General features: G+C 38.0%; 1 protein-coding gene across 2 annotated transcripts in view; it reads left to right on the top strand.

The window, feature by feature from the left end:
* Positions 1-10,020: 10,020 nt before the first annotated feature.
* Positions 10,021-21,200, top strand: part of usp33 (ubiquitin specific peptidase 33) — a 43,389-nt gene continuing 32,209 nt past the window's right edge. For both annotated transcript variants that reach the window (XM_026206826.1, XM_026206827.1), the window contains exons 1-4: positions 10,021-10,314; positions 12,130-12,217; positions 17,232-17,285; positions 17,528-17,590. In XM_026206826.1, the coding sequence (XP_026062611.1) occupies positions 12,134-12,217; positions 17,232-17,285; positions 17,528-17,590 (201 nt within the window). In that variant the 5' untranslated portion in view covers positions 10,021-10,314; positions 12,130-12,133. The remainder of the gene's footprint in view (positions 10,315-12,129; positions 12,218-17,231; positions 17,286-17,527; positions 17,591-21,200) is intronic.

Genomic DNA, 21,200 nt, shown 5'->3' with positions numbered 1-21,200 from the left:
CTCCTTCGGGGACAGTGCTTGCAGGTTCATCACCTGATCTCGGAAGGGAGTGGTGGGAACCTTGGACACGTATTCACGTGAGAGAAGGCCAGCCCGAACACAAGGCACTCTTCACTTACTTAAAATGTTTGGAGGTCCCCGTCCCTCTTGATGAAAGAGAACGTGATTAGGAGTGCTGTCTTGAGAGACAGGAACTTCAGCTCTACTGAATCAAACGGCTCAAAGGGACCCTTCAAAAGTCCAGCCAAGACAACAGAGAGATCCATGAAGGGTATAAGGCAGTGGTGTAGTGGAGGGAATACGCAGGTATACAGCATATACCCACTTCTTTATCAGTCGGCTTTGCGTATACCGACTTCTAAATCTCATTCAGTAGTATCCTGCATTAGCCAAAATCATGACAGACCACCATGACTAGCTAATAAAATTGCATGTGAATAAATGCAAATATTCCCTAAACATGCCCACTAAAGTCATTGATGTGGTAAGGATGCACCTAATTCAGTTTAAATTTGATTGATGATTTTGCCCGTGCCCGCCTTTCATTTCCAAATCACGTGAATGCAAGAGTAGTCTGTTTGGGGCTTCAGTGCATTTCAGGGAGGCACACAGAGTGATAAAATAATATTTAATTATTGACTACTAATTTGAATCAGTACATTATAACGAAACAATAGGCTACCTTAATAATGAAAAGAAACAAGATTTTGCCATCAGATTATTTTTTTTAAAGGGTAAACTTTTCAGTTCAAGGATCCAGTAAACTAATGCCTTCAAACAGTAGCCTAAGTTCAAAACCGCTACAGAGAAAACCTGACCGATTTCATTACAGAATTATTTTCAGTGTGAATTTGACTTAAAAGCTAAATTGTTTTGGACACTGCTGAAGCCTGAAGGTGTTTTTTTAATAGAATCTGAATGGATCTGTATAGAAGCCTGTAAAGTCAGGTCAAGGCATTTGTTTTAGTAATCTTTTGCCATCTCCTTGTGGTCCTGTTTGATATCTCAGCTTGACTAGTGCTTAATTGTATTAAAAATGCTCTAAACAATGCTTTTTTTATTCACTATGTAGTATATAGATAAATTGTAAAAGGTATGGGGAAGTAGGGGGTTACTATTTGTTCATCACTGTATACCATGGGAGAAACAGTCAGTCAAACATAGGAGTAGGCTGCACAATTCTGGATAAATTGCTCAAAAAAATTTTTTGGTATCAAATAAAGATAATGGGTCTCATTCATGAAACATTCGTAAATGTACGAGTAAATATCTGAGTGATTTGCGCGTAAAGAGAACTTCCCGAAAACTCTTCTCCTGATTCACAAAAACTTCGTAAACGTCAGATGTGATAGTGAAATGTGTGTGTGTTAATGAATTCCAATCAGTCGTAAATGGGACGCGCGTGCACGCTCACTCTCAATTACCATAAATCCCGCCTATTAAATCCGACTGACAACTATATATGAGCATCATATTATGACACCAAACGAAGGATTTCAACATGTCTTCTCAAAAGCGACTGAAAAAGAAACATTTCTCAGCTGCAGAAATTTAAGTTTTATTATCAGAAGTTCATTCAAAACACCACATTTTATTTTCAAGCGTAGCCTACTAGTGGCGTATCAGGTCCTAAAAAAGGAAGTTTGGCAGCATATTACATATCCTATTACTGGCTCTCATAATAAAAGTTAAAAGAAAAACCGTATGTAATTAATATATATATAATATTTTTTTCAAAATGCTGTGTAAATATGTACCCGATTAAGGTGAATTAAAATGCAGCTGTATTAATGAGAAAAACGTTCAGACGTTAAACGCACTATTTACGCGTGACTGGGAGCAGGTGTAGATTTCTTTCGTACCAACTAACATTTGGAAAATACGAACGTTTTAATGAATCCTAAAATTTACGCCAAAACCACTTTACACGCGATTTACACAAAAAATCGTTCTGCTCGTGTTTCATGAATGAGACCCAATGATCCTCTTACAGATAACTAAACAAAATAGATTGTCTACTAGAGGTTCTGACAAAATTTATATTTTTTCAATTTTTCATTTTAATTATCGCAAAATCCGGACCTCTTTTATGGCTAATATTAATTTAATAATGATCCTTACTCCATCTGTGCAAGCAGGCTCACTGGAGGAAATGCATACTTGCCTAGAGCCCAGGGCCAACTGTGTGCCAATGCATTCATGGCGAGGGGCGCCTGGCTCAGGGAATAGTAGAACTGGCAGTGAGAGGACTCATAAGTAGCAAACAGGTTCACCTGAGCTTCCTCGAATCGACTACAGATCAGCTGGACCATCTGTGGATGGAGCTGCCATTCTCCGGGGAAAATTAGCTGTCGTGAGAGTGCGTCGGCAGCATGATTGAGCTCCCCCGGAATGTGGATGGCGTGCAGCGACTTGAGCTGCATCTCCGACTACAGAGGAGTAGATGGCGGGCGAGTTGAGACATGCGACGTGATTGTACACTGCCCTGTCGGTTGATGTATGAAACAGCCACAGTGTTGTCAGTGCAGACCAACACGTGCTTGCCCAGCAGCAGCAGCCAGAACTGTTGCAAGGCTAGATGCACTGCCAGCAACTCCAGACAGTTGATGTGCAAAGCAGTCTAGTTCTTGGCCAGGACCCCTAAGCTGCCTGCCCATTGTTCGTAGGGCCCCAGCCCATATTGGAGGCATCTGTCGTGACAACGACATGCCTGGACGCTTCCGACCACATGACTGTGGCACCATGCCCATCTCAGGACTTGGGAGTGTAACCAGTGCGGAAGTGGTCTTATATGAAGCAGTCTGAGTGAAGTGACAGCTGCTGTTGGTGTTATATGCCACAAGAGCTTCTGAAAATGTTTCAGTGGTACCACTGTCCAGCCTCTGAAGGAACTCAGGCAGTTCAGCACCGACTGGGCATATTTGTTTGCGAGACGTGCCGTCATACTGAGTCGAACTCCATACCAAGATAAAAGATTAACACTCTCTCCACCAGGGGAATGTCCACATACCCCCTACCCCCCATGCTGCCCCACCATTGAGAGTAATGAGGATGGATGGCCCCTTTTATGGCCATGGCTTCTGGCCATAAAAGGGGCCATCCACAACTTCATCACCTCTTCATGCACCTCCAGGAAGAAAGGAACCGGAGCAGAAAGCGGTTGTGAGCTGCGCTCCTACCAGAGAAACCAATCATACAACTGTGAGCGCTCATTGCTGGGCGGTGTAGTCACCTCTAGTCCGATGCTCATGGCTGTCTTTGGGCTAAGCATGGCCGAGAACTCCAAGTCTGATTCAGCAGTGGTGACAACACCCCAGGGGGCAGCCCCTCAGAATCTTCATCCTCAGAGGCCGATAGCCCATCCCCCATGCTGTGACCGACATCTGATCCTCTGGTGGCCCACCGAATGACACTCTTGGACTGCCATGAGACAGCTCAAGAGAATCACCCAGCAGCCTCATAGGACATGCACTGTGGGAGCAGTGAGAGATTTGTGAGGCATGGCCTGACGGCGAACCTCTCACTGTCACCGTTAAATCTCCCAGAGCTCTAACCAGCGGTCTTCTGCTTGTGCCAGGAAGCTAGTCGAGCATGGGGATCACTGCTTGCAGGGACACTGTAACACCAACAAGGAACAGCCTCGTAATACAAAGATATATGCCTGTGCATGGGCGGTGGCGGTGGCTCAGCATGCAAAGTTCACTATCCAGTTCTCATTGGCATTTTCTCTTAAACTCAGAGATGATTGGGTTCCCAAATGAGACCCAATATGTCATCACAATATGACTCATAGTGACCGACAGATAGAGAACAATCGTTAAGTGTGTCAGTCTTAGAATTTTTCAGCTCGTGTACAGTGTCCCCATCTTTACACAAGCAGATTTTTGTTTTGGTCTCCGGTGGTCTGTTGTTCCATTTCATTGGTTTATTTTTTGACTGGGAAACAATGGGCCAGGGTTGCCAAAAATTGTTTTAAAAAATCTGCCTACAAAGTTTAAACAGAAATAGTTTGGTTTTTATATTATTATTAATTTTACATTGAGATATATGAATCCATTAGAAGTTATGGTTTAAATAATAAAACACAACACAAGGTGCATTATTTATGCCATGCAAAATTCCTCAATCTATCACACATCAATATAAAAGTACATCTTTAGAGTACAGTTATAGTTCACAGAGCCAAGCCCAGTGATTAATGTTACATTTTCAATTTTTCAATTTTTACATCAGTTAAATAAACAAGAAGATAACACTGTATAAAATTTTTAACACAATATTCTCTGTTTTGCTCAATTTCCACAACAACAATAGCTCCAAACAAAACAACAGCAGATTTGGTATCTTTCCTAGCGACACGCAGACTGTTTTGTTACTGAATGACTCCAGAGCTTTTAATAAGTTGAGAGCAAATGATTCAGAGACCCAACATAAAGACAGACACTTGCTTCATTTCTAAAATGAAAATCCTGGAATTGGTTGAGTGAATGAGTCAATCTTTAGATGGGTTTCCATCACCCTGCTTTTATGCACATTTTATAGTATCGCATCAGAATCGAGTGATGGAAAGGCTGAATTTCAAATAAAAATGCCTTAATTCACAAAAAAAGTTTTTACGTTCACTTGAGGGTTAATGCAAATAATTGGAGATGGAAATGCATTTTGCGAATAAATTCCTTGTGTGACTTTGCGCTATGGGACAGTAAATTCTGACTAACCAGCGGACCAATCTTTTTCCACGGCATCTGAAACGTTGTTATATGATCATTCGGAAATGCCTGAGCAAAGTCTGTTATCAAAGCATTTCTGTATAATTGCCTCCCTGAACTGTTAAAAGACTGCGTTCCCAAACAGCAGCATCCACCTCCGAAAGCAATAAGTGCATTCATTGTGTTTCGTCTGCTCGTTCTGAGGTGCCAGTAATTTATTATATAGGAAAATTATTATATTCAGTAGCTTCTCCTACTTTTCTTAGTGATGCATAGGGGCAGTTTTGTGCACAAGTTAAAATCGCAGCTTTGGACGGAATCCCATCTATTAAGACAGTGGCTTGCTGCCACCTATTGGCAGTTTTAGTTTCATATTTAGAGCCATCTTTTTTCAGTTTCACTATTAATTTAAAACAAACAAACAAAAAAAAAAACAGTAAAACACATTTATTTTCATTATTCACACAATGCTGAATTTTAAACTTTCATTTCATTCTTGGACACATCATATATTTAATTAGATTTAACATTTGAATTACTTGACAGCCCTAGTTATGCTTTTATTTTAATCATTTCAATAATATGGGTTATCATATTATTTTTATTAATTATCGTAACCATGAACACATTGGTTTGTAGGGCAATTTGTTTTACAATTTAGTGGCCTTTGTTATTAGTTATCTACTTATAGCAGCTGGTAAATCGGAAGTCTTGCTCATTCACTGAAAATAGTTTATTCCAAAGTTGCAAAATGAGGTAGATATCACCCATCCCTACTGAGAACTTTAGTGGCTGGTGAGTATTACCTCCATGGTTTCTAATGCAATGGCATCTCTAGCTCCCAGCTTCACAGACGCACAGTTTTCATCATCTTCTGCTTGCCTGCTGTGGAACATTAGCGCCTGTCCCCAGCGCCGCAGGGCCTCCTTGAACAACTCCATTCCTGTAAGCGAGACATCTATTCAACATCTGGAACTTTTTGCAAATGAATACATCAGATTTAAGCCCTATGTAGCAAATGTAGAAAATCCTAAAAGATTCCTATAATCGTTGGCTAAAATCTGTATTCCTTGATCATTAGTTTGACATGTTAACTGACAGCTGATTAATGGCTGTTGCGATCAAATTTTTACCTCAGACTAAATTTTGGCAGTGTCAGAAGATTTGATGCACAGTCCTGCAGTGTGACTTCTACGATCAAACTGACTTAGTTTTTCAACAATATACCACCCGTTTTTATCACATCTTGATTGTCATAGAGTCTGACATTAATAACAATTGAGATCCCACAGTGAAGTATGATCATCATGTTTGCACAATCTTACATGTACCATCCTAAACGACTTAAAAAGGATAGGGATAGGGATGTTAAGCAGGTTAAAGACTTTATAGTCATCTCCTGCTCCATCCCAAAAACTGGAGCCATTAGCACAGGTGGAGCTACTGGAGCCGTGCCTGCTCCTCACCTGAGAAAAGATGTGACATTTCAACATCTCGATGAAAAAAAACACACATTTGTCAAGACTCTGAAGTCACAGATATATTATACAACTATCCAAAGATGAGGACAATAAATCAGGTTGCTTACGGTTGCCAGACTTGGCAGGTAGCTGGAAAGCTTCCTAAACAGACTACCATTGGACACCACAGTACACGAGTAGCAGTTATTTGAGTTCAGAGGCAGATTTTGAAACTCAGACTCTGGGGAAAAAAAAGAAAAAACAAACAGCCACTGTACCATTTACAATGTACCATGTACCACTTATTTGAAATATGTAACCCTGGACAACAAAACCAGTCACAAGTAGCACATTTTTATTTGTAGCAATAGCCACAATACATTATATGGGTCAAAATTATTGACAAATTAAACTACATTATATGTACATATTAAGTTACGATTTGATACAATCTCCCAACTTTTCTCTTTTTTTTTTAACAAAATGCTTTTTACCTTGGACTGCGTAATGTAATTTCAACTTTATCTTTAACAGCGTTCAAGATGTTTTTAACGTTTCAAAACACATTCTCATGTTAGCAGACAGATTACACTTTCACATTTGACCAAAGATTTAAAAAAAAATTATATAAAAGAATCATATTGAAAAATGATAAAAATATTCAATTGATTGAGTTGACACATCTGACGGTGGTGGCGAAAACCTGAATTTGTAGTCAAATGCATTTAATCAATCAATTACTGCATTAACACAAACACAACAAACAGTGAGTGTGTTATTTTGTATGAAGCTTTTATTCAAGAGTCACATTTTAGGGTGCTTTCACACTTGGAATAACAAATATTCCCCATTTAACCTATCAAGTGGACTGTATACATTTGTTATATGTTGTATATATATGTTTGAACAAATACATACAGTACACTTGATAGGGTAAAAGACATTGACCACAAGAATGTCTTTTTTGTAGATTCAAAAAATATTGATATATTGTTCATATATTTATTTTTATTTATTAATAATCTTATTTTTACTGTATTTTAATTTCCTATCATGCCTGATATGCAGCGCTTTGCTTAGTCCTCGTGTTGTTAGGCTATATGCGCTATATAAATACAAACTTTACTGTCTTTTACATCAATTAAACAATCTTGAATCTCAAACCAAGTCCTACCTGCTCGTCTCCTATCAGAATGTAGTTGACTCTACGGCCACACGGCGGCGTCTGGGATGGGATGGACCCCTATGGAGTCATTTTAACGCCTTATATATACGGGTCAGTGACATATGTACCATAAAAAAGTGTTTTTTCAAAAATTTCAAATAACAGGCATAAAAATGGTTGACTTTTGTTCTACTAACTCTCATCTTTATAGAAACATATGTTGTTTCAAAATTTTCAATTGGAATCAGAATTTATGTGACAATTTGTTGTATTAGTGCTTACAATCGTCATATGGTGTGACATGAAAATAATTGTATATAAACTGAAAATGGATTATACCTTTCTTAAGTTACTCACTTTATCAAAGTCATTTATCATAACTAAACTGTGATCCATTATAGTTTTGTGAAAATTAATTAAATTTGTGTATTATTTTCTAAAACATTGCTCAATGTGAGACCTATGCCGTCGGTCTTTCAACATATTTTCTATTTATTGTGACAAACCTTGCTAGAAAATTATAAAAATATTTGTGACTCTTGCTGATACTATTTTCTATGTATTCCATGAACATTTTCAGGTTTTATCATTAATAAAGGTATGTTATTTTCACAATTTGGAATGTCACACCAAATGATATAGTGTCACACCATATGATAATGTCGCCATGTGTCAATGCAAACCATGTATTATCCTACTTATTGGTGAGTACTGATCACTCATATGGCAGGAAATATTTCTCTTAAATGCTGCAAGGCAATATTCAAATTTTATTGATTTATTTGAAATTTAACAATAAAACAAACATTGTTTTAATATCGTATGGACCATATGAACATATGTTTGTGTATTAAATTTCATTTAAATTCAAAACTGGTCTGAAATAGGTATTAAAATAAGTAAAACAACCATTTTTTTATATCATATGAACAGTGAACATACAACGTAGCTGAGTGGATCCACAAATAAATCAGTTCATCTAGACTCCATTGTACATAAGCCAGTCATAAGCCAATCAAATTTGGAGAGAGTAGCAAACCTCTCCCTGTATCTCTTTGTCCTCTCTGCACTTGTCATCATTATCTGCCTCAAGTTGACAAAAGAAAAGGAAATGTATGGTTTGAGATGAAGACAACATTGTTTAGACTTAAACAGCATTCTAAGGTTTCTTTGAAGGGATCTGCTATGTCTGTCTGATGAACTAGAAATCTGTATCACCGAATAAAACTAAACTAAACACAATCGATGGTGGATAATTAAAGCTTTTATGTGATGATTGACCCAAATAAATGTTTAAAAGGACAAAACATACATTGGACTTTGTTATTTATTGTTATATATGCAGGGAATTACAATTGATATCATATGGTGTGACAATCAAATCATATGGCGTGACAGGCAGACATGTCACACCATATGATGATTCAACTCAGGTTGAACAGTAGAAATACACTGCTAGTTCTGTACAACATTGCTGAAGAAGGTCCTCTCCTTCCCAAGGGTGTCAAAACAGTTGCCTGTTCAAATATCCCAAAATAGTGTCACACCATATGATTTTGATTTGTGTGACAAAATCTTTTTGATTAGAATTGACTCAAAACATTATGCTTGGACTTTGAAAAGAGTAGGCTCACAAATAGACATCTGTATTATTTTTCTGTATTTTTTTGAGACTTTTTGCATTTATTTTTTTTTTGTTTTATTCAAGTTCTCACTTTGAGAAACAAGTGCCGGACAGTCACAGCATATGAGTTTTGTTATGTTTGGTTAAAAATTCAAAAAAAATTAGTTATGAACTGTTTTAATGTTGAATATGTTCACATAAAGCATAATGTTCTGCACAATATTGAGAAGGTTTTTGGCAAATATATTTTGCATTCATACATGATTGACACTGAAGACAGCAAAACTGCCATGTCACGTCACCCACCCATACGCAAATTTTTTTTTGTGCAAAAACAGCTTCTGTGTGCTGGTGTCCTCCCACAAGTTAATAGATTTTAAACAGACACTTGCAGTTAACCAAATGAAACAATACACATTTTAATGCTATAAAAGTGTGCATATCGAGATAAATAAACAGCAGATGTTCATGTTAACAACTTCTTTAACTTGAGCAAACACTGCTAATACACATACGTTTGTTAATAAAGTTAATAAAATGAAAACATGAATGTTTTAATGCTATTGAATAAAAAGAAATTATCCACTCGAAAGTCTCTGCTCATCATGACAGGACCTGGATCAGTGAGCTGCGTCTAGGGCCGATGACGTCACTTCCAGGGAGTCATGTTGTACATGCCCCCGTCCCTTGACTCAACCCCCACGTCAAAAAAGTGCCACAAAGAGAGATGTGGAGAAAAATGAAGCGCAAAGGAAAAATGGTATCGCAAGCTCAAACTAGACTGACACGCAAAATAAAAGCAGCATTGCAAATAAATTAATAGATATGACCATGGAAAATATGTATTGCAAAGTCATTGCTTTCACGCTGTTTCATTTATGTTTTGCAATTCTTAATTTTTGTTTGCAAAAAGCTAATTTATTTTCCTCAATACTTTTATTTTCGTTTGCAAAACTATTTTCTTTAGCAAAACGTAATTTTTTTTGCATATGTATAAGGCGTTAAATTGACTCCATAGACCCCACTCTGTCTTCAGGAATCAATGCGCATCTGTGAGTCGTTCCGCGCGTCCACGCTAGGAGGCACCGCCGCTGCCTGCGTCCCCCTTTCACTCTCATCATTGCACAGCAACCGGAAGAAGCTGTTTGAATATGTCACACCATGTAGTATCGCCAGTCTGAAGTTAAAGTGTCCGACACTAGGCGTTTGAAAACCTGCGTTCCGCAAACGTAAGAATTCTACAGATATGTAACGTAACTGACAAGTCGAAAGACGTCTTTAAACCGCCGTTCTCTTCATCAGCAGACCAGAAACGATAATCGATTCATATCGAAACCATCGTTGATTTCCCTAGAGGTGAGCTAATATTATACCACTGGCTTGTGTGCGAACTGAAATATGGCGTATGTAAAGCTTTGCGTCCAGCAGAGTTAATATTAAAGCCTGCATTGATTCTGTGTTGTGATATGAGCTGATGCAGAGGCAGAGCTGTCAGATGATGAGCGGCGCTCTGACTTTAGCTTTAGCCCGCCGCATTCTCACGTCTCCTGTCTGCTCTTCATTCACAGTAAACCCCGCTTTCAGTAACAGTCTGCAGGGATTTTAGCTGTTCTTGAGGTTGTACTGACTGAAAGGTTTATAGTCATGGGGGAAACTGTGGGCAAGTATGTGCGTGACAGGCTGAAGCTAGTTGCTAAGTAGCCTAGCGAAGATTCTGGCTTATGCTGACGCGTTGCTGACGTGACGTCACGCACAGCTGTAGAGGCCCATAGCTGTAGTTTAAAATGTACTTTATGTGACTGTACACAATGAGTGTACTGTACATAAGAATATGAATAGCAGCAAACAACAATAATAATTATCCATATAATAATCTTTTCTTTTAATAATTACTCTCAATTTCGAATTCCCAAACTATTTTAAATACGCTTTTGCACGATTACGGCGCTCTGATCTGGGTTAATGGTCCCGTGACATGGTAAACATAAAATGTTTCGTATTTCTTGATTAGTTTGTTGATATAGGGGATTCCATACACGAGAATAATCATATTTGGGGGGTAAACGTAAAAAAAAAAAAAAAAAACTTGTTCGTTTTCATCAGCTTTCATCAAACGCACTGCAGTTTGCTCGCTAACCCTGTCTTGTAAACAGTCTCTGTTGCAAAACTGGTTAGTCTGTAAATTTTTAAAGATAACATTTTATGATGTTGTTATTGTTTTCTGTTTCTATAAGGTCAAAGTGCTGTGAGATTGTAAAGTACGTGTAGGCCATACAGATTTTGCATGCATATGCTGTCCTGTCACAGAGTTTCATTAGTCTACAGGTTATCGATTGAGTACAAAAGACTCAGACAACATTTTTTAAATTTTTTATTTATTTAGTGATGTATTGTAAATCTACGTTAGAAGTTATTTATTTAGTGATGTATTGTAAATCTACGTTAGAAGTTCAAGACATGGCAGTCTTATTTGTTGTTTGTCATTTCACAAAAGATGTCTTAACCTTCACCCTGAATTACACTCAGTAACCACAGAGACTTTTGCCCATAGTTTAGAAAACTGATGACAGGTGGCTGCTTTTCATTTATGTTAACATTTACAGGACGTAAAATAGGAACTGAGATAAAAAAATAAATTTTGTAATTAAGCTATTAAATGGAAAATCATGTACTGTCTCTGAAAGGCTTCATTGCCCTTTTTTGAAAACATGTGCGCTAGTGTATTTGAAATCTAAAAAAAAAACCCACTTAAATGTACTTGTGGATAATATTAATGAAATTAATGCCGTTTTAGATAATATGGCTTCTGTCAGTTGTTTTAAATTGAGCATTTTTGGGGCTTGTAGTATATGATTCATCATTTACTCATCCTTATTATGTTACAAATCTGTATCCTTTTGTGGAACAAAATAGAAGATGGATTAGAGGATGAGATTATAATTGGTGAAGCTTTAGATGATAAAAGTAGTTCATATGACTTCTATATATCATGCTATATTTATCTCAAATGTGTTTCCATTGGCCACTTGTGTTTGAATTCCAAGGGGATGGCTTATTTTATCTGGACGGTTTAGTGTTTTCGCTATGAATTATGTAGTTTTTAAAAATCGGATCACAGATCCTGGATTTTTAAATAGTAGTTTACTCAATGTATCTTTCCCTTTCCAATAGAGTGATGTCTGGAGCATCAAGCAATGATTGTTCACACTTGGAGTGTGTAGGGGAGATCACCAAGGAAGAACTCATCCAGAAGTCTCATGTGAGTCCCCTACCTAAACCAAGTCACAATTTTATCATATCATTGCTTCCACACATTTCTTCATAAATCAAATTTAGTGTGCATTATTGACAAAGTATTTTTTGACCCCTATTCCAGAGTATGTCCATAAGCACTAATAATGCATGGCTGCCTCACATATAAGAGCTTAGGCTATAAACAGTGCATGCTGTTGAAAAAGTGTGATGAAATCAATGTGCAATTATGTGGATGCATTATACTTTATGGTGGCTCTATTGCATATTTACACAACCATTCAAAAGATTGGGTAGATACAATTTTTATAATGATTTTGAAATAAATCTCTTATTTATTCTACTAAAGTCTGCCTTTAGTTGATTAAAAATACAGTTATATTTAAAGGGGTCACATGACGTTGCTAAAAAATAACATTATTTTGTGTTTTTGGTGTAATGAAATGGGTTAATGCGGTTCAAGGTAAAAAAAACAAAAAAAAAAAAACATTATTTTCCATATAATGTGCATTATTGTTTTTCCCCTATGCCTCGCCTTTCTGAAATGCATTGATTTTTATGAAGCTCATTGTTCTGAAAAGCAAGGTGTATGCTGATTGGCCTGCTACCCAGTGCGTTGTGATTGGCTGAGTACCTCAATTGTGTGATGGAAATGTTACGCCCCTTAGCGTACTGTGATGCTGTGTCCCTTTGCGACGAAACCAGTAAAACCCATTACAAACTAGGCATTTGTAGTAACATAATTACTAATTATAATGACGTATACTGTCTTTTTAGGGCCGTTACATAGTCAACGCGAGAAATGCGAGGAAGCGACGCGAGCGACGCGCTCCCTTTCATAGTCTAAACAGTGGACGCAAGCATCACGGGCGATGCGTGTATGCAATACACCGCTCACGCAACAGGGGGTAGTAGAGTCGGGTGATATTAGTAGAGTCGGGTCGCGTGATATTCAGATCACAATGGCAACTGAAGAGGAGTATACTGAACTATCCTATAAATGTGGATGAATACGTATAAGTTTGCATAATTTTTCCTCTTCGCCCGCCATTGTATTCAAACCTTCTTCTTCTGTAAACACAATATACTTTAATTAATATACTTAAAAAGTCCACAATAAAACCTAATTGGTCACTTTCTGTGATTCTCCACGACATATTTGAAGATGTATGCAAGCAAAAAATAATTAATGAATGAATAAGAACTGCGGTCTTCTACAGTACTTCAAATATGCCGTGGAGAATCACAGAAAGTGACTGAATTGAAGAACATTGTTGCGGCATCTCTCAAGCAACGGATAAACACAGCTAACTTGAAGATTGCAGTGAAAACTCCTCTTCTCTCATCCGCCCTAGACCCTCGGCACAAACATCTCAGGTTTCTCGATGAAAACATGAGAGAAGGAAGAAAAAAAAACTTCTGGTGCGGATGCAGCCGCCGCCACCAACGATGAAGAGGATGCAATGCCCACTCGTCGGAAAAGGCTGAGCCAGTTCTTCAGCGACGATTACAGAGAGTCCAGCCGAGACGATTCCACCAGATGAGGATCCCATTCATTGGTGAAACGAAAACACGAAGCGCTTCACAAAACTTATTCGCTTAGCACACCGTTATTTGTGAGTCCCGCCAACGTCTGTGCCATCAGAGCGTGTTTTCTCCGCGGCCGGCCTTATTGTTAACAGAGGAGCCAACTTTCCCCCGATCATGTTTACATGCCTGTGTTTCTTAACAAGAACAGTTTCAGAACAGTTTCAAAGTTTCAAAGTTAAGTGTAAGCTACATTCTGTACAATAGCCTAATTGCTGCAGCCCGCTTTACGTTTTTTCTTTGTTCACTTTTTTTTCCTTTTTTTTTTCTTGCTTTTAATCTGTACTTCTGTTTGTTTGAACGCATTGTTAAAGGTTTTCAGCTACAAAACACGATGTGTAATGTTCAAGCTTATTGTGTGTAAGCTTGTTCAAAAATGACGGAAACAATAAATGTTGCTGAAAAATAGGCTACGAATGTGATATTTGCGGAAAATGCCCATCCCTACTATAGAAAATTGTTGGTGAAAAAAAAAAAAGAACTACTTAGTTCAAATGTCCTGTGTAGACTCTACAGACAAAACCTGTTGAGACTTGGTGATGTTGCGTCCGGTGAAGACACTGTTCACTGTGTTCGTGGTGCAGTCCCAACAAGGTCCATCACCCAACATAAAATGTATTTGCTGAATGCATAAACTGTATTTTCCTGCGCTCAAACCTGCCCATCTTCAAGTGTTCCAAATTATAATGCAAGTGACCTCAATAGGATTTGTGTCAATAGGTTTGTGACTGGTTTGGTCAATAGTTTGCCAGGTCTTCTTAGGTAAATGGAAAGCCTACTTACAGAGGTTGTTCCACATTAAGCAAGATCTTCTTCCTCGCCATATTTCATGAGAATTGTGACTTGCTTAATAATGTGGAACAACCTCTTTAAGTAGGGTTTCCATTTACCTAAGAAGACCTGGAAAACTATTGACCAAACGGTTACCTGAAATGATGTGGAAAAACAACACAAGCAAAATTACTCTTTATTGTACCGAAATCATTTTGATATGTCACTTGCATAATAATTTGGAACACAGTGTAAAGGAAACGCTGTGTATGGTGCTTGAGGTAATTTGTGGATTACCATCTACTTATAGTCTTAATAAAACAATTTGCAGCTATTACTTTTATTACACTTCTATACAAAACTTTGTATTATGCTTGCTATAGAGTATGTGACGTCATGTGCACTACTGCCGGTGGCAGTTGACAACGGCAATGCAACCGTCATAGATTTAATTCAGACCAGCCCTACATACAAGCAGCGCTTCTCTACACTGCTCAAAACTTGTGTTTGAATCATTAGTGGCAAATCCTCTAAATATGAAAACGTACAAAATTATTTGTCAGAACACCGGCATTATAAGCTACTCTCCCAGAAAACAGTCCTCGTCCTCAGTAAAATGCGCTGCACACATCTAAATATTTGGTTAGAACTTTTCTGGAACATTGTTGTAAATACAACTTAACCACTGATTTCTAGTTGTGTCCTCTTTTGGAAGGCCAAAAAGCAATACTAGCCAATAGGAAATATGTTAACAATACTGCAGCAAGAATAAAAGTTACACCACCTTTCTTTGCGTGAACATTTGGGAGATGTTATGCAAATTTTCCTTCACAGTGTCGTAGATGTGGGGGCGTGTTTAAAGAGTCATGAAACCCCAGACTACTAGGTGTTTTTTGTGTTGCACATCATAGAAGACAATGTTAGCATCCAATAATTTTAACTGTTGGAGAAAATTGGTTAATTTTAAAGGCATACTCCACCCTAAAATGAAATATTTGTCTTTAATCATTTACCCCCATGTCGTTCCAAACCCGTATATAAACCCAAAATACTCCATGTGTCATCAGATGTGCAATCTGGGCTATATGAAGCGATGCGAACACTTTTTATAAGTGAAATAGGGCTGTGCAAAAAATTGAATGCGATTTTCATGCACATCTCGTCAGTAAAGGGGCTCCTAGTATATATCCAGCATGTGCGTTCAAATCAGGATTGCCAGGTTTTCAAAACAAAACCTGCTCAATTGCGTCTCAAAACTAGCCCAATCGCGTTTCGCTCAATAACATCACGTTATTGGGATTGGGGTTGCTTCGACCCGCAGACGTGGCAACATTGGTTGGCCTACAGAGAGCCATAGTTCACTGACAATCTACACAAAATTGATTTCAAAATCGCAGGTGATTCTTTGCCGATTTTGTGTAGCTTGTCCATGAAATACGGCTTTGTTTAGTAAATGCCGCTCCACCTAAACCAGTGTTGCCAAGTACGCGGTTGTTTTTCATGTCCGGGGGTTCAAGCGTCCCCAATCCCAATAATGTGATATTTAGCCACTAAAAGGCAAATGTTACCAAGGCAACCCTGCCAAAAAACGTGTATGCAATTGTTAACGGGGAACCCCCTGGAAACGCGATTGGACTAGTTTTTGGAAGCAACTGGGCAGGCTTTGTTGTGAAAACCTGGCAACCCTGATATGAACACACATGCTGGAGATGTACTACTAATTACAGGGAGCGCCTTTACTGATGAGATGTGCATGAAAATAGCATTATATTTTTTGCACAGCCCTAGTTTGAAACCTCTGGGGTTGCATTTCAGTGTAAACGGACCAAATTGGAGACTGCGTGATCTCTGCGTATCCTTGGCGACTGTGTAACTGTATCATGAACTGTAATCATGCTCATTGTTGTAACCTGCCAGTGACTAGCAACTGACTTCTTGTTGACACTTTTACATGCATGCCCAGTGTGCGTGAATGGTCATGTGACCTACTTTTTCGGTTATGTAGTGTAGACTGAAATCGTTTCTGAAATGCAGCTAAAACGCCAGTGTAAACGTGGATCGTTTTAATTCTAAAACGCTGTTTTAAAGTGAAAACGCACTAGTGTAAACGGGCCTAAATGTCTTGCCACTTGCTTGAGGCACTTAATATATAAATGTGGAAGTCAATGCAAATGTAAAAAGCACTGAATAATGTGTTTCTTATATTTATTGCGTTTAAACATGTCTGATTGTATTACTGAACTGTGTAAAAAATTATCAAAATGTTGAAAAAGCATTTAAAAAAAAATCCCCCCTCCACCCCTAAAATAAATAAGACTCACCTAGGAGAGGAATTCATTTAGAAAAATAAAATTCAGGCCCTCAATAAATGTCTAAAAATCTTTATTGGATCATCACTATAAATAATTCTACATTATAAAAAAATCAGTATATCTTATCGACAGATACTGCTTTCTGTGATCAGCCTCAAAAATCCTGATCAGAGCACCCCTGTTTGTAACATTATAAATGTTTTTACAATCACTTTTGACCAATGTAATTATCCTTGCTGAATTTTTTTTTATTATTTGTATTATTTTTTTCTGACCCCATGCTTTGAAACGGTGGTGTACATGGTACATAGACTTTGTAAGACAATTAAGTATAAATGTGTTTGTTTTCAGGGTCAGTGTCAGGACTGTAAAGTCGGGGGACCAAACCTTTGGGCTTGTCTAGAGGTAAATTATCTTTATATTAAGTAATGTTCCTCCACAAGTTTGGTGTGTAAATGGGGATGCACCGATTAACTGATAAATGGCTGATATTAAAATTATATACAGTTTTTTTTTTTTTTTTTTTATCTGTCTGGGTGAAAAAAATTTAATCGTTGAATGGTGATTTGAAATTCTTGATTATTGAAAGCTAGTTTATAGTGAAGCCTGTAGAGTATAATTTAATTTCATGTATATCTTTCATTCAGAATGGCTGTTCATATGTTGGCTGTGGGGAATCACATGCGGACCACAGCACTGTCCACTCTCAGGTTAGTCATCTTATTCTTTGTTTCTACTGTTACTGTGTTATAATTATTCAAACTAATGCGCTTTATATTTTAAAGTAATTTACTAAATTGTATTGTTTACATTTGTTTAGCATGAGTGTACTTACAGCTTAAGATTTTTTTGACCACAGTGAGTATAGCATATATAGTGTATATATATAACCTCTCTTTTGTAGGTTGATATAGACAGGTGAATCTGATCCCTGATCACATGTCACTGGATTTCCGGTCTGTTATTCTGATTGTGACTGGAGACATAAATTATGCAATGAATCACTGGAGTGTGATTTGAATTCCAGGCTGGCCTGTGGGTGAACTCATCTATTATTAATCAGCACTCCAGTGGGGATCTTCCTTCCCACTAAAGCCCATTTTGATTACTCATTACTAAAACCCCATAATGCTCTCAAAACACCCTTGTGACTATGTGAGAGCGACTGAGAGAAGACAGAGCCACCAGCCATACTTCCACCACAATAATCTGCGTTTGCTGCAGTAAACAAAATTCAGCCCATGTTTTTTTCTTTCACTAAGCTGTTTTCCCTTAGCAGGGTGCTTGTGGGTATAGAGAACTGCAGTGAAGATGTGTTTTTGGATGTGAACAAGAAAGCTCCCCTTACAAAATCCCAATGAGATTTTTCCATTGGCTTTTGGATTATTGCGGAAAATAAGTTTTGTGACCAATGAAAACATAAGGTTTGTTTCATAATGATAATTTTTCACAAAAACATCTGGGTCATGTTTGCATTTTCTTCTGTTACTGGCCATAATTCTAATGTTCGGCATGAAATAATTTCTTTAGACTCATTCATACATGTAACAATCAGCCTAGAATTGACTCAAATCGACAAATAGTTTTGACCTGGCTCAGAGGAAGATAGAAATCATGTGTTTGTTTGTCTTTGATTATGGGATGGTACAAGACTTATTACTTTACAAATAGATGTTGAATGCATAAATGCTACAAAATGCACATCGTATTTTGTAAGGAAGTGTGCTGTGCTAGTGCAAAAAAGCAGGAATTTTGATATCAGCACTTCAAAATTAGTAGTTTTTTATTATTAGTTTTTTTTATTGTGTAAATTGCCAGGATCATGAGTGCATTGGGTGTAGCACAATTTATTTTGTAGATTATTATTAGAATTAAAATGGATGTGAGCATGTTCAACATCCTATCTATCACTGAAATGGTTGAAGTAGCAGATTTTGGCAGGGTTTGTATTTTGGTGAAGCTCTCATAAATGTCTGGCTGCAGTTGCATCAGCTCTGGTGCCGCAGTTAAAGCCAATCCAGACACGTGAATAATGTAGAGACCCCTTAGCCCCTGATGTGTGCATGCCTAGGCTTCACATCACCACTTCCCATTTCCCCTGGTACATTTTCACTCTCGTTGCAACACACTTGTGTTTTACCCTAAATTATGAAGAGTCTTTCTGTTGCATTGTAGACTTAATATATGGAGAAAGAGCTCCGCACTCTGACTGCCTTTATTTAGGAAATAAAAAAGGCACTGATATAGAAATTTTGGCTTAATGAATAGCAGCAGATATTTTAAATCTATACTTTTTTGTGAGATGTTAATAAAAAAACAGGTTCATGTAAAGGAAACAGGTCTATTTAGCTCAAAGGGAATCATTTAAGATTTTAAAGGGAATTTGAACAGAATCACTGTTTCACGGCTGGTCAGTGAACGAGCCGTTTAACATAAAATCTGCGCTGGATACTAATATCCAAACTATAGTGAAACACTATAAATTAGCACAGTAACAAGATCGGCAGTTTAAGGCATTAACTTGTAAGCACAAAACACAAGATACTTCTCTTTTCAATATGAATAAGGCTTTATTAGATAAATCTAAGACATATAAACTAATCTAACACATAAACGCACGCACACACACATTCACACAAGTTGCAGGAAGATCGAAAGTTAGGGAAAGATGAGTTTAAGAGAATGGAAATATGGAATCCCAAGTTCACAGCAATACGTTAAATTGCATAGACATGAACAACCATCAATCACGTAATTAGCCCTCGCATTGAGTTCCTCAGTGAGGTTAAAATTATATTAGATACACCAGCAAAGGTCACAGTCTGGAGGTAATGTTACTTGCGTCTCCTGTGAAAGAGGGAGCCTCGGTGAAAGTGCTTTCCCGAGGTCGTTGATTGGCTGGAAGTTCAGTCGCTGAAGTGACGTCTTGGGAAGCCCGTGGTTGTTGGGCGTTGGCTGAAGCTGGAGTTGTGTGGCTGGTTGAAGTTGAAACGCACAGACGAGGTCGACGTTACAAAACTTAACTCAGAACACGAAACTCTCAAACGGAAAAGAAAAGAAATAAAGTTTGACGAGACTAGGTTGTGTTCCTTCTCATCGTGGCTAAGTAGCAGGCGTGTGCAGGCTGAAGCAGGCTGGAACCTCGCTCACAGGACAGTGATGGTTAAACAGCATGGCTAGAAGCTAAAAGCTAGCAGAAGCATAGCTAGAGACTAGAAACAGACATGGCTAATAGCAGCAGCATAGCTAGGGACTACAGGCAGACTAAAAGCAGACTAAAAAGCATAGCTTGACTGATAGCACAAGCGAGGCTGGAACTAAAAGCATCGCTTTATGGTGTCCAAAGTATTTAAAGAGGCCTGTTGGCCACGCCTCAAATATTGTCTTGACCAATCAGATATTGTCTTGGCTCGGAGGTGTCGTAAATCATTTGTTTATCTTACCAAGCATGTGGTCCGAATGTTCCTGCTCTGGCAGGGTCTAATTTTCGACATGATTCCTATAACACGATTATGATATATTTTACAAATAAATGATTGTCAGGACAATATCAAGCAAGAAAATTCGATTATATCAATACTAGACATGACTATGTATCCTATAGTTATACCATAGTTATAAAAAAAAAACATACACAATAAGTGATTATAACATGATAGTCAAATGTGTGGGTTACACATAAATGAATATGGAGTTAAGCAATGGAACGATTCTTTTATAAGTCTTTTTGAGTTCATTCTGGTCCATAGATATGTACAAAAGCAGTTTCTTTGGCATAATCTGGCAAAGGACTTTCTGTGAAGATAGAGGTTTAAAGCCCTTCCCCCACCTGAGGAATTTCAGTCTGGTTCTGCTAGGTGGGGGGGGAAGTCAATGTAAATGTAAGTAACTCATGGGTTTCCATGTGATGTCCAGCGTTGCATTTCAATTGCGAACAACAAATTTGACACCAAATTTCTCTTCTTTGAATTGAAATTGTAAATAATTGCTCTAGTGGCGTTCATGTTCAAAGCTGTTGTGTGAAGTTGGTTGGTCATCTTGTTTGGTTCTTGTGGCACTCGAACTGAGTTACGACTTCCTGGAGGAATTCAGCTCTCGTGTTTCAATGCACACAGCTTTTACTTGGTCTGGTTCGACTCATTTCTGCTACATATATCCCCCTTTCGATCGGCGAGGTGTTTAGGTGAAGACATCGTCGATCGCTGGAGAAACAAAGGCAGAAGAAGCAGACAAACACAGCAAACAGCAAGACAACACCTCCATGACAGTTACTGTACTGGTGCAGGCATCAGGTTATTTAGGCACCCGTGGTTAAGTTCA

Source organism: Carassius auratus, chromosome 27 (genome assembly GCF_003368295.1).
Source record: "Carassius auratus strain Wakin chromosome 27, ASM336829v1, whole genome shotgun sequence".
Taxonomy (NCBI): domain Eukaryota; kingdom Metazoa; phylum Chordata; class Actinopteri; order Cypriniformes; family Cyprinidae; genus Carassius; species Carassius auratus.
This window is presented reverse-complemented; position numbering and strand designations above follow the sequence as displayed.